The following is a 13579-nucleotide window of genomic DNA, read 5'->3' as shown; positions in this document are numbered from 1 at the left end:
TATAAAATAAACAAAATATATTTCACAATATATTATATATATTTATATTGCAAGATCATAATAATTCAATAGATATTTAAAAAATATACACAAAAAAATAAATATTAAGTTATTACTACTTATTTTTTTAAATGAATATAATCTTAATTTATTGATTTATGTAAAAAGTAAAATTTTGCATGCAATTTGCTGTAATAAGTAATATACAATATTAACAAAATAATGGAGAACAATTATATTTAAAATAATAAACAAAAATTTTAAATATATAAAGATGTTAAAAGATATTTTGGTAAATTTGATATAAACATCTTATAATATTTTTGATAAGAAATAAATGATATATTTTCCTAATAAATTCATTCTTTTCCTTTCTTTTCTCTTAATTGATATTTGTGATAAATATATATTACATATTATAAAAATAAAAAAAAAAAAGAAAGAAGCAGAGCAAAAAAGTTTATGTATTTGTAAAAATGTACTATATGCATAATTTAAGAAATAATTTATATGCACGATACAACCAAACTTGATTACATTTATACACAAGCACATCTTTTCAAATGTAATTGATTATGAATATTTTTCACTGAGAACGTTAAAAAATGAAACGAATAATTACTTTTTCTTTAAAACTGAGTTATTATAGCTAGTTACAATAATTGTACAACCTGCTGTAAAAACTCCCCACAAAAAAAGACTAGCTTCAATTTTGTGAACTAAAGATCTAATACTATCAAGGAATAATTTTAGCGGTTCATTTATTACTTTGTAAACTGGCTTATCTTGAATAATTTTCATTTTTGATAAATATTCAATGAGTGGTGGATGATCATGGCTAAATATTGGAAAATATTCTCCGATTTTTTCTCTTGTCCACCAAGCTTGTTTATTCCATCTAATCAAAAATAAAATTAATAAAGTTAAACATTAAATAATCAGAAACATAAGAAAGAATATAAATACATACGATTGACTCCATGGAGTATAATGATAACGATAAAGACTCGCTTTAATATATCTAGGTGGTTTTTCAGGAAACGGATTTTCTACATTATTCATTAAAGTTAATATCTCTGGTTGACCTCTCAAAAGACGATATGCTAATGACATTAACCATGGATTTTGATGGTATGTGCCCAATGCAGCAAACCACATTTGCCAATCAAGTCGCGGTTGATGAGGAGCTGAAAACAATATGATTAAGAAAAAAATTTTAATATCAAAAATATTAAATAATATTGAAAATGTTTTAAAAAGATATAAAATATAAAATATTGATTTTTTAAATTACCCACCAACAAATGGTAATGAATTATTAACATTTCCTGGTTTATATAAAAACTCATATTCTTTCCATGGACCATCAATATTATTACTTCCTTCGATGATAACTTCCAATCTACCTTCTACTCCAGTCATGCGTCTGAATAATCCATAACTATTTACCAAATGAAGATATTCTACTTTTCCTTGCATCTGTCTTAATTGAATTGGTATTGTTGAATTATATGTATGATGTAAAGTAGCATAAGGTACCTAAATGTAAAAATATTATATAATATTAATATTATTATAATTTAAAATTTTAAATAATTACATGTATTACATACAATACTTATAGCAAAAACAAAACAAACTGCTGCTGTATAAAAAATCGTAACGAATGTTGCAAAAATCTTATTTTGTATTCCTTTAATAGTTAATAAAGAAACAACTATTGCATTTGCTATTGTAAATGCAAGGGATACTACACCAATGTGAATGGAAAGTGGTATTGCGCGTGATAACATGTAATCAAATTGTTCTTGAGTAAATGCTAAAATAATACGAAAGGTAATTATCAAGAAGAATATTTATTATATTTGGTATTGAAAACATATACATACCAATATTACTTTGAATAGTCCAATTATCAGATAATCTAAGATTATAATATATATATGTTGCATAAAAAATTCCTCCATAAACTAAAATACATAATATTGTAGAGAAATATTTGATAATATTGTAAGAATCATTTTTAGATTTTCTTTTATAGAAAAAATGATCATCAAGTAAAGAGATGCATAAGCATATAGTTAAGAAGTTGAAAAAATTATAGTTCCCTGTAGCTATAATGTGTATTTGAAGAAATACCTAGTTAATCAATATAAACAATTAAATAACCATATATTAAATATTAAAAAAAATAAAAATATTGACTTTATTCAGTACATATATTACCTGTGTATAAAATGCTACTATTCTCACTTTTCTGTTTGGAAAGAAGAACAAAAATGGAATGACGAGTTCAATAATATTGACAATCACAGTAGTAAAACGTAAAAACCATGTTGGTAAATGATGTGCATACCATGCTAATGGAGTAGGTATACATTGCGATTCAAAATGTATATTTAAAGCTGAAAAATTATTGCAAAAAAGAATAATCTTTTTTCATTTGATTATGATTTAAAAATATTTGTCAAAATATTATACCATCTAATTTCCACCAAATAGGACAACCAGAAGTAAGTTTCACTACTCCGCTAGAAAACATTAAACGAAAAAGTAACCAACGTACAGTCCAAAAAGTTACAACATCACTTGGTGTACTTATTTTTCCACGTTGAGAATAACAAAATGGTGCTACTAATATACATAAAAATCCTGCTTCTAATAAAAGTACATCCCTATAAAAATATGCAAAAATATCCATAAAACTTGTTACAAATGATTAATTATTGTATATCTTTCCAATTCTTATTTTATAATTACAATATAGTATTAATTATATGTAATTTAATACAATTAGAAAAAATCAAAATCTGATACATTGCATTACATGTATCTGAATAAATTGATTTAAAGAAATAATGAAATTTACTTAAAAATTAATTAATTAATGATTTATATCAAATTAATCTAATATTACTTTATAATTTATATTTACTTTATATTACAATATATAATATTTTCATAAAGACCAGTAGTATTTATTATAATAAATATATAAAATATAAATATAAAAAGAAGAGATTAATATCAAAAAAAATTAAGATTTAATACTTGCCATTGAAACCACATAAATGTTTGACCAATTTGATATAGAGAATAATACAATAACCAAAGTAATGCAAATACAAATGCAATACAAAATTTCTGTGAAATAAATCTGAAAATAATCATCATATATATATTATTTTTAATATTTAAATATATACTATAAATTTTAACAATAATTAATATTACCCTACAAAGGAAAGAGCAATTCCTATAAGTGATAATACATCTAGCATGTATTCTATATTCAATCCAAAATAAGGAGCAAACCACAATAATGTTGGTTTCTGTCTCAATTTTTGAAATAAGGGTGTGCGACCTTTCAAATCTAATTGAGTTCTAGCTGGTAGAATTCCATTATCACCATATAATCCTTTATCATAAAAAGAAAAAGATAAATATTTGAAAAAAATAACTTTCGTTAAAACAGTAGCATTATAGATTTTTATACAAATACAATTTTATAAATATAAAAATTGAACACTTTTAATTTTTTACATTTACATTTGTATTTACCTGGAATTTGAATATAAAAACTAAGAAACGCAAAAAGATATATAACACATATTCCCCGTAAAAATAAATTACGAGTATATCGAACTTGAACCATCGTAAATTGTTATACTTTTTTTACTATATTTTAAAAGATTAGAATATATTCGAATGTGATGCTTAAGAAGATCTGCAACACGAAACAATATACATGTAACACATACTAACACATGTATATAGAAGTTATAATTCGAATTTTAATTAATATTTTGAAATGTTTTCTTAAACATTATTATTAATGAATGATTTTAAAGAAAATATCGCTATTTTAGATAATTATTCTAATAAAATTTCTTAAAATAACAAAATATTATTTACCAAATAATTAACTAAATTCGTAACCTTTATTCGTAACTATATAATACAATGTTCATGCAATTATCAGATTGTGATTGTTTCTTTCTAAATATTATACGATTTCATTTTATATCACATAGTTGGCAAAGATTATCTCTTATTATAGAAGTAACATATTAATATTTACATTTATTTAAAAATAAATTCAATATTTTTGCAAATTTTTTATTTTAATTAAATTGTCGAAATATAAACAGACATTTTAATAAAATCTGTTTACATTCATCGTTTGAATATTTGAATTCATTTTTTTTTTAATCAATTATAATTTCAATTAATGTAACTTTATTATCTCCATTTAATAACATACAAAGAAATAATGAAATTGTAATAGAGTATAATGATTAAACATAAACAAATAGAAGGACTTAGATATAAACAATTCAATTAAATAATATATTGTATCATAATATACCATAAATATTAAAAATAAGAACTATAAAAAAAATAAATAAATAATATATCATTTGCATCATGTACTACATCACGTTTTCATTTATAAGCAAAAATTTCAAATCATATAATTCTAAAGCATAATTAATTTATTTCATTTCATTATATTGTGCTTCCATTTCTACAATTTTTTTTAACTGTTGCTTTTTATTAAATTCCTCAATAAAATTCATAAATTCTGTATGTTGTATGTTATCTGAATTTTGAAACTTTTTCTTTTCAGTCTTTATCCATTCTTCAATATTTTCTGTTTGATTAAAATAATAGTAAACTCCAATAGGAAATAATATATATGACATCATTCTTCCAACCTCCATTTGCCAATTTCCCATTTGTTATGAATCTATAAATACAATAAAACACACACATATATACATACATTATAATCATTTTTATTTGTCATACTTGTTTATTTACTAATGATCTTAAGTACATATATTTTATTAAAAATATAATAATATATATAATTATTATATAATTATTATATTATATAATTATTATATTAATATATACTTATTTTTAAATAAGAAAATTTTTCGAATTCTAAAAACGATAGAAAATGAAATATTTGAATAATATGAAAAGAAAATAATGAAATAAATATATTCAATAGAAAAAAATGTTTTTACATTACTTTTAATAACTAAAAATCAACATCGTACCTATAATATAATTAAATTTATAAGAAACTTTTTCCACTTTTCATCTGCTTCAAAATAGAATAGATCGCAATATGTATGTCTGTTATGAATTACTAAATGGAGAAAAATAATTTACATACTATGTAATATTGTAGAGTTTTAATGTTGGTAAAATTGTTTCGTAGAAGATATTCTATTTAAGATTCGTTTTAAGATATTATTTTAAAATATTTTTCATACACGTTCATACTTATGTTTTGTTTCAAAGATTCTAAAGATGACCGTAACTTTTCAGTGATATATTCAGACTTTAAATATCAATAAGCATTATGGAAACATTATTACCGTCGGAAATAGCTCGATTAGTACTCGGTAAGAGTAACATGACATGTATTTTGCGCGTCGTGTTTCAATAACCTGTTGTATGGCGGGAATATAAATACTTTCTGATTATAACAATGAAATATTAGAAAGTCAATAATATTGTCTTTATCAATATATTAAGATATATTAAGATATTAATTTTATTATAATAATTACTATTATAATAAATACAAAATATTAAACTAATAAAAAATACAAAAATTATGTAAACGAGTAAATAAACATTGAATAAATAGATATTAAATATAATAAATATAATATTATAATAAATAACATTTTATTTTCATAATTTATATATTCATATATATAAATATATTCTTTATCTTGAATATATTAGTACATTATTTATTATTACTTTGTAAAGAATTTTTATATTTATAAAGTTTTTTTATATATGATTTTTATGAGATTCTAATAAATAATTGATTTTAGGATACCTTGAAAATGAAAAATGTATAGAAGCTGCTAAAATGTTTTTAGAAACCTGTCCACATTTACAAGAATGTCGTACTGTAATTTCAAATGGAAGACGATTTAGTACAAAAGTTAATGGAATGACTTTGATAGATATTATTGAAAAATTTTTTACTATTAATTCAACAGGTAATATTTAATAAAAGTTTAAAATTCATAAATAAGGAAACCTATATTTAATGATAAAATAATAAAATAAATAAGAAAACCTATAATTTATTAAAAATATATTATGATTTATTTGTAGTTCATGAATATCTAAGCAAAATTGTTGATTATGAGCATTTAAAGCAATGTGGAGATCTACTTAATGAGTTGAAATTACTGACTGGTGAAAATTATGGACATTTTCCTTTTAATATTAATATTCTTTCACAGGTATATAAGAAACTTATATAAAAATTCTATTAAATTAGAATATAATATTAAAATATATATTTTTTTACTTATTTTATATTTTTATTCTATTTTTTGTATTCATTTATTTATTTATTTATATAGGCTAATTCTCAGATATGTAATGGCTCTCCAATAATATCTAGTAGCACTCGTAAAAGACATCATAATAATAGTGATCGTGAACGATGTAAACGTACGAAAGTAACATTAAATGTATCACAACCTGATTCACCCTCTGCTCAAGGTTGGAAATATATACACATATATATCAATATATCTATTTTCAATATATTTATTTTTCTTATTATTACAGCATCTAATTTTGATAGTGTAGAAGCAACTCCATTGGAAAGTTTACCAGGTCATATGGACATATTTGAACATTCCAAATCTAATATTAATATTAAAGAAAAGAAACATAGTAATTCTTTGCAACATCAAGGTCTGTTTAATTTATTTATATAATTATATAATTGAACTATATAGAATTATGAATAAACAATATTAATGTAGAATGTAACAATAATAATGTTGAATGTAACATATATACATAATCTTCATAAGACTAAAAGAAAATAGAAAATTTTATTTAATTCTTAATACTTGAATTAGGTAGTGATAAAAATATTCATATAGAAGATGTTACAAATAATACACAAACAGAAAACAATTCGAAAAACTTGTACTCACTTGATAAGTGTACTGCAGCAACAAGTACGGAAGAATTAATGAGTTACTCGTGTGTAGAAGTTCAGACTACTCCATATGATACACCAGAATCCGAATCGGAGAGTAATGATGAACCAATAGAAAATCTAAGTGTAAGTAATACTATAATAATTTCTATGTCAATTATTTTCATAATCTTTATGTTTTTTATTATCTATATTACAGCTGTTAACAAAAGAGCTTTTGAATCGTACAGAATTACAAGAGAGAATTGCTGAGAATATTAACAAAGCAATACTTCCAACAGATACATCATTAAAAGATGAAAGTTTAAATGATTCCATGAATGGTGAAGCAAATACTTCTATTATGATAGAATTAAATAATGCAATTAAATCAATAGTAGAGGCAACAGAATCTGATCCTGTATTTGAAAAATTTCTTGAAGAAATCATTGGGCCACATATGGAAACTGATACAAGTCCTGATGAAGATACTGAAACTAAATCAAAAACAAGAATTCTTAATGAATTACAAGAAAAACAAAGTGAAGTGATTTCAAACAATAATAATTCATTAGAATCTATAATATTAGATGCTAAATCATCCACTGAATTAAATGCAGCAGATGTTCCATTAAAGCATAGACTTCGTAGTTCTTTTAAACAACAAAATACTCGAAACGAAGATGAATGTGATCAGGAAAAAGAATACGGTATATTAGAAGATCAAAATGCTGCTGCAATATCAAGTATAATAAATGCAAATATTATTAACAAAAAATCGATAAACGATAAGAAAATTGTAGATACAACAAAAGAAATTGTATGTTTGCTAAATAATGACAGTGAAAAAGAATTGCCAATATTTGAAGTTCCACTTAATAAAGATACAGAAAAAATTGAAAAATTAATAACTAATGATGTTCAAAAAGATGATACTAATGTTGTTATTCAAAATAATGATATGGAATCAAAGATGAAAAAATCATCGGTAAAGCGATTGCGACTTACTACAAAGCTTAAACAACAAAAACCGGAAAATAACATAAACAATTATACAGCTGAACAAGATGTAATGATAATGCCAACGTTAATAATGTGTTCTAAAGAAGAAATAAGCAATATATTGTCGACAAATTCTTATCCATCTACTCGTCCTATAACATCTAGTACAAATTCACGATTCATTCCTATTATTCCTAAAGAACCCATGACTAATAAAATGGGTAAAGATTTCGTAGAAACACTGTATCTAAGAGCCGTAAATGTTGCTCAAAGAGTAACATCACCACATACGCACACACTTTTTAATACGTCAAACGATTTAAAAAATGTAATTTCTTGTACGATAACTATGACAACTACAACGACAACAATGACGACGACGATGACGACTACAACGACGACGACGACGACAACGACAACGACAACGACCACAACAAAGGTGACAATGACATCGACAACAACAACAATGACAACATCGATGCAAATATGTCAAAAAGAAGATAATAACAAAATAAATAGCAGTAAAGAAATAACCCGATCCATAGATAATATTAATAATTCTGTAAATAATTCAATTACAAGTCCTATATCATTAAATAATGCCAAACCAATCGCTGGAGAATTAATAACATTATATGGTAATGAAACTAGTACAAAAACATTACTAGATAGTTCAAATATGCCTACAATTAATATAGAAGATAATGTTAATTTATCAGGTTCTGGATTATCTCCGTACATTAAATTCAATTGTAATAAGAGTAATCAAAATCAAAACTTATCAGATATTGATTTAACACCTATCATTCAAAATTCAAAAGTTGTTGTTCCTTTAAAGACGAATAATATTGTTAATGATCGACATCTTTCAACTTCCAAAAGTATTGATTGCGATATCATTAATAAACGCACTCCAAAATCATTATTAAGAAGTAGATCGAAAAATTATAGATTAAGTTTATCAACACCTAGAAGGAGGAATAGTCATATAAGAGCTCTCGATTTTAATACGCCTATAAAGACAACAAACATATCCGATAAAATAATCAACGAAAATAATAGTGCACATTTTTCATCAGGATCCGCGAAAATTGTTACATCTGTATGTAGAAATTCTCTTTTTAAATCTCCGCCACTTACTAATACTGCTATATCTACGCACAAAATTAAAACTCCGTTAAAACTTTGTCGGCCTTGCAAACTTCCAATAGCATCGAGAAGCCCAATACCAAAACTTATGGGTGATTGGGAAAAATATAACGGACTTGGAATAATTATAGGCGATGTTTCTTCACATTCAAGCATTAATGTTTCTTCTGAAAACAAAGTTATAAAAACTCAATCTAAATCGTTGAAACTTACAAAAGATACGTGGGACGCAGATTTGCGAAAAGCTTTACACATTGCCGTTGATGAAGATAATCAAAAAACGAAAATATCTACCACTGACAAGAAAACAAATCGTTCAAAAATTACTAAATCAAATGTCGTTATCTCGTCAACAAAGAAGAATAAATGCAACCTGCGCACATCGAAAAATAAAAATATTGTACCAGAAGAAAATAAAAAGAATGCGCAAAATGCAAGGAATAAATGTATTGTAGAAAAATGGAATGCGGCGGAATCCACGATCACGAAAAGCATAGATTGTAATGAATCTAAAACGGATAAAGATTTCTTAGCTACTCACATTAATCATAATTTGGCAGTAAATAATTTTTCTAATATGAAAAAAGACGATGTTAATGTACAAATTTGTACAATAAATAAAGATAAAGCGATTATTGAACAAAAAAATATCGATCATCAATTGTCTCTAGCAAAGAACAATTATTCATATGATAATGCGACAACAAATGATAATTTATTATTTGAAAAAAAAAATGTAAAAAAATATGCTCAATTAAAAACGTTACAGACTAATTTGAATAAATGTAGCCGAAGTGCTAAAAAATCACATTTAGAAAAAGATACAATTTCCATGGATACTACAGAACGTTCAGAATTCACAAAAACTTCTGTAGATATCACACAACAATTATTACAAGTACCTAATTTAATCGATCACGAAACACCGAGAAAATTAAATAATTCTTCTGGTGTTCCACCGACACCAAGATTGCTCAGTCCAAGCAGCAATACAACACCGTTTATCAAATCTAGCGAAGATACTGGTAAGATGTGTAGTTTCATAAATACACCAGAATTTCCAACAACGCCTTGTATTCCATTAACTCCAAAAATTTCTGATGAAACAACTACAGACAATATAAAAAAAGAAACATTTAATTCTTGTTCTCCATATTATAAGCCTACCTCCGAGCTAAATGAGCGTGAAAAATTGTCAAAATTTAGTAATAGTACACAAAAACCAATCGTAGGATCATCACAATGCACAAAACAGTGTATACCACATAACATTATTAGTTCTACAAATACATATCAAACTTGTGTATCTGCAAAATTAGAAATAACACAATTTGAAGTGATTAAAGAGAATTTGCCAAAAGAAGAAGCAATAAAAGAACTTAAAATATCAGCTAATTCACGGGATTCCACCTATTATACGAAATCTGATTTAATTGAGGATAATGCCAATAAAGATAATACGAATAAAAATATACATGAAAAAAAGGGAAATATTGATAATGAGAAATATCTGTCGAATAGCGAAAACTCGAACGATAGCAATGCATCCACATCTTCTTCTTCTTCATCGTCCTCTACGTCATCATCATCATCATCATCGCCATCATCATCGTCATCTTCATCATCATCGTCATCTTCTTCGTCATCATCTTCATCCTCATCATCATCAACATCGGTGTTTTCACCATCATCTACTTTGACTAATTTAAAAACAACAAAATCGGTAGAAAAATCTCCTAATAAGAAATGCAAAAAAGTTTCAAATCAAAATTGCATCAATACAAATTACGATTCAACACGGAAAATTACACACGTTACAGAAACAATTAGTGAAAAAATGGCATGTTCAACTATTTCAGAAAATAATTCTCTACAGTTACAAATTAATCCAACCGATGTATTACATACGGAAGAAACAATTATTGCTTTAAGAAAATGCGAATCTTCACCTTCAAAAGTATTTTCAATATTAAAAAATGAAAAAGATTGTAAATCTAATATGAAAGAAACACCTGCCAAAAACGAGACTTTGTTGAATGAAATAGATATTTCTGAGACTCCTAATAGTTCAAAGACTGGCATAGAGAATTTGACTAATTTATCTTCTAAAATTTCCGCATTAATAACTTCAGGAGATCGACAAATATTAAAATCAAATCAAAATTTATGCATAGAAAATTCTACAACCAAAAAATTAAAACAAAAACCTAATATAGTAGATATACAACATTTAAGATCTTCTTTGGTTAATTTTAAACCAACTAAATCAATAAAACATTCTTCAATGTTACAAAAAAGGCAAAAATCTCTTACTATAAATGAGAAATTAGTTGTACAATTAGAGGCCAAACGTCAACGTATGATAGCGAAATTTCGTGAAATTCCTAAAACTAATCTTAGCAAAGAAAAGACTCAGCAAGGAAGAATCATTTTTAAAGGTAAAAATAATACTAGCTTCAAAAAAAAAAGCAATCAGTACAAATATATTCAGAAAAATGAGAATAAATTTAATGAAAAGAAAAAAAAGAAGAAAAAGAAAAAGAAAATGGAAGAATCACATAATATTAATAATAGTAATATTAATACTAGCAACAATAATGATAATAAATATAGCAATAGTAATGATTACGATCTTGGTATCAATAATAATAATAATATTAATAATGGCAAAGCTAATCATGAAATCAATGATAATAATAATGATAAAAATGCTAAATTAAAGCAATTTTCCACTAATAATAATTCAAAAAGTGAAATCTATAATTCAGAAAATTCAAAACAAAAAGATATTATCGATAATAATGAATTAATATTCGAAATTACAAACCATGTACCTACAGAAACAAAAGATGATCCAAAGAATATTATCAAAATAGCAGTCGAGAATAATAAGATAGAGAATCAAATAAATAATAATTCGAAAGTTATGGAGAAAGAAACTAAAGAAAATATAAAATTGGATGCAACAAAAAATCTAGAAGCGAAACAGATTCAAGACAGAATTAACACGGAAGTTGAAAAATATGAGAATAAAAAATATGATATAGTTACATTGAATGAAAATAAATACAATAATATAAAAAATGAACATAGTTCTAACGAAGAGGATACACGCGAACTAAAAGGATATCTAAAAAACGTAAAAGATAATGATAAACAAAAAATAATTTTATTAAAGTCTAAAGTTGATCAAATAAAACGAGATTTATTTAGCGATGAAGAAGAGGTGTTAAAGAAAGAAGAAACAAATCTTTCAGTCAAACAGAAAGACAATATTTCTACTGAAGTACTTGATACTATTAAAAATACAGATATAGAAAATAACGATTCGGAAAATCCGAAGAGTTTATCATGTGTACTTCAATGTTTGCAGCTCGTTCCTACATGTAAACATGATTGTAAAATAGAATCTCAATGTACGAAATACAATCGTAAAATGGATCTTAATGTAACTATTCCTAATTCGGTAGAGTATCATTTTCTACATGACGAAGTAACATCTTTCAAAAAAAGAAGGCGAAGATACAGTAATCATGAGTTGGAACTTCAAATTAATATTGTTTTAAATGATCAAAATTATGATGAAAATGTTAAAGTAATGACAGCTACAGATTATGAAGAGATATTTAATCTACCGCCTAAATCTAGGAAAAGATTGGGAAATCGAAAATCACCAATTAAACATGAAAATAGTTGCGAAACATCGAATAAAATTTCTATCGATACTTTAGCAATGAAAAATGTGCATGAAAAACCTTTAGCAACTTCATCTCCATTGGAAAAACCATTTACATCTACAATAAAAAAAAGTACTATCAAAACTGCTACAATGAATGAAAAAAATATTGAAGTACAACATAATAATAAAAAACGACTAAAAATAGATAAAATTCGAGAAGATAATAAAGGTAATTATATTCCTTAAAAATATATTATATCCCTTTTGATATAATTAAAAATATTAGTTTAATATTTAATAGTAATAATTTACCAAATTATTATTTTTAGGCAATATTATTGCAAAAATTTCAAAAAGAAAAATATCAGAATTAAAAGAAAGTAAACAGGTTCGTAATTAATTTCAAATTTAATTGTTTGGAAAATTTATTAGAAATATTAATAATTATTTTTTTCCTTCTATATTTTAGACTGAAAAACGACAATGTACGACAGATCCACAAACATTACTAAACAATTTAGATCTGGATAAGTTTTTAACTTCTGTTCATGGACCAGCATGAGCATTAATTTAGTTCTTCAACATTGTACAGAAACATAAAACATATAAACATGTGCGCGCGTTATAATATAAAAATTGGGCATTCTTTTATCCTTTTTAATTTTCTAGGAAACTATTTTGTTAAACTTATTAGCATAATGTGTATAGTACATTTATATAAATAAAAGTTATTTCTGTGTACGTGAGAAAATAAAGATCAGATTTCAAAT

General features: G+C 24.6%; 2 protein-coding genes and 1 long non-coding RNA gene across 5 annotated transcripts; 1 reads left to right on the top strand and 2 right to left on the bottom strand.

The window, feature by feature from the left end:
- Positions 1 to 20: 20 nt before the first annotated feature.
- On the bottom strand, positions 21 to 4036 carry LOC100864539 (lipase maturation factor 2). The gene is made up of 11 exons (XM_003689897.4): positions 3916 to 4036; positions 3562 to 3727; positions 3235 to 3418; positions 3056 to 3157; positions 2482 to 2675; positions 2227 to 2405; positions 1890 to 2139; positions 1614 to 1819; positions 1299 to 1539; positions 971 to 1187; positions 21 to 898 (listed from the first exon to the last, which is right to left on the bottom strand). The coding sequence occupies exons 2-11, from the start codon at positions 3653 to 3655 to the stop codon at positions 619 to 621; spliced, it is 1947 nt and encodes a 648-aa protein (XP_003689945.1). The 5' UTR covers positions 3656 to 3727; positions 3916 to 4036; the 3' UTR covers positions 21 to 618.
- Positions 4037 to 4222: 186 nt separating this feature from the next.
- Positions 4223 to 5496, bottom strand: LOC116414469 (uncharacterized). Its single transcript, XR_004225010.2, has 2 exons — positions 5070 to 5496; positions 4223 to 4750 (listed from the first exon to the last, which is right to left on the bottom strand). It is a non-coding gene; the product is annotated as an uncharacterized LOC116414469 (long non-coding RNA).
- Positions 5279 to 13578, top strand: LOC100867228 (uncharacterized). Of its 3 annotated transcripts, none has more exons than XM_031916800.2 (9): positions 5279 to 5420; positions 5865 to 6035; positions 6154 to 6284; positions 6408 to 6549; positions 6619 to 6747; positions 6918 to 7126; positions 7200 to 13038; positions 13139 to 13197; positions 13279 to 13578. In XM_031916800.2, exons 1-9 carry the CDS (start codon positions 5378 to 5380, stop codon positions 13369 to 13371), a joined length of 6816 nt encoding a protein of 2271 aa, XP_031772660.2. In that variant the 5' UTR covers positions 5279 to 5377; the 3' UTR covers positions 13372 to 13578. The 3 variants fall into 3 exon arrangements, with proteins under 3 accessions (XP_031772660.2, XP_086759830.1, XP_086759831.1); XM_086903704.1 differs by having other exon boundaries at positions 5343 to 5420; positions 5913 to 6035; XM_086903705.1 differs by having other exon boundaries at positions 5369 to 5420; positions 6408 to 6747.
- Position 13579: the final 1 nt, after the last annotated feature.

This window comes from Apis florea, unplaced genomic scaffold (genome assembly GCF_048593485.1).
Source record: "Apis florea isolate Af1SG1 unplaced genomic scaffold, ASM4859348v1 contig_2293_pilon, whole genome shotgun sequence".
Classification (NCBI taxonomy): Eukaryota; Metazoa; Arthropoda; class Insecta; order Hymenoptera; family Apidae; genus Apis; species Apis florea.
This window is presented reverse-complemented; position numbering and strand designations above follow the sequence as displayed.

What these genes read in the sequence shown, in the direction of transcription:
- LOC100864539 (XM_003689897.4), bottom strand. Translation starts at nt 3,655, where the DNA reads ATGGTTCAAGTTCGATATACTCGTAATTTATTTTTACGGGGAATATGT. An exon ending in TAGTAGCATTTTATACACAG is followed by an intron (nt 2,140 to 2,226) that starts GTAATATATGTA and finishes TTGATTAACTAG; the next exon opens with GTATTTCTTCAAATACACAT. An exon ending in TATACTCCATGGAGTCAATC is followed by an intron (nt 899 to 970) that starts GTATGTATTTAT and finishes ATTTTTGATTAG; the next exon opens with ATGGAATAAACAAGCTTGGT.
- LOC100867228 (XM_086903705.1), top strand. Translation starts at nt 5,378, where the DNA reads ATGGAAACATTATTACCGTCGGAAATAGCTCGATTAGTACTCG. An exon ending in TTTTACTATTAATTCAACAG is followed by an intron (nt 6,036 to 6,153) that starts GTAATATTTAAT and finishes ATTTATTTGTAG; the next exon opens with TTCATGAATATCTAAGCAAA. An exon ending in TAATTCTTTGCAACATCAAG is followed by an intron (nt 6,748 to 6,917) that starts GTCTGTTTAATT and finishes TACTTGAATTAG; the next exon opens with GTAGTGATAAAAATATTCAT.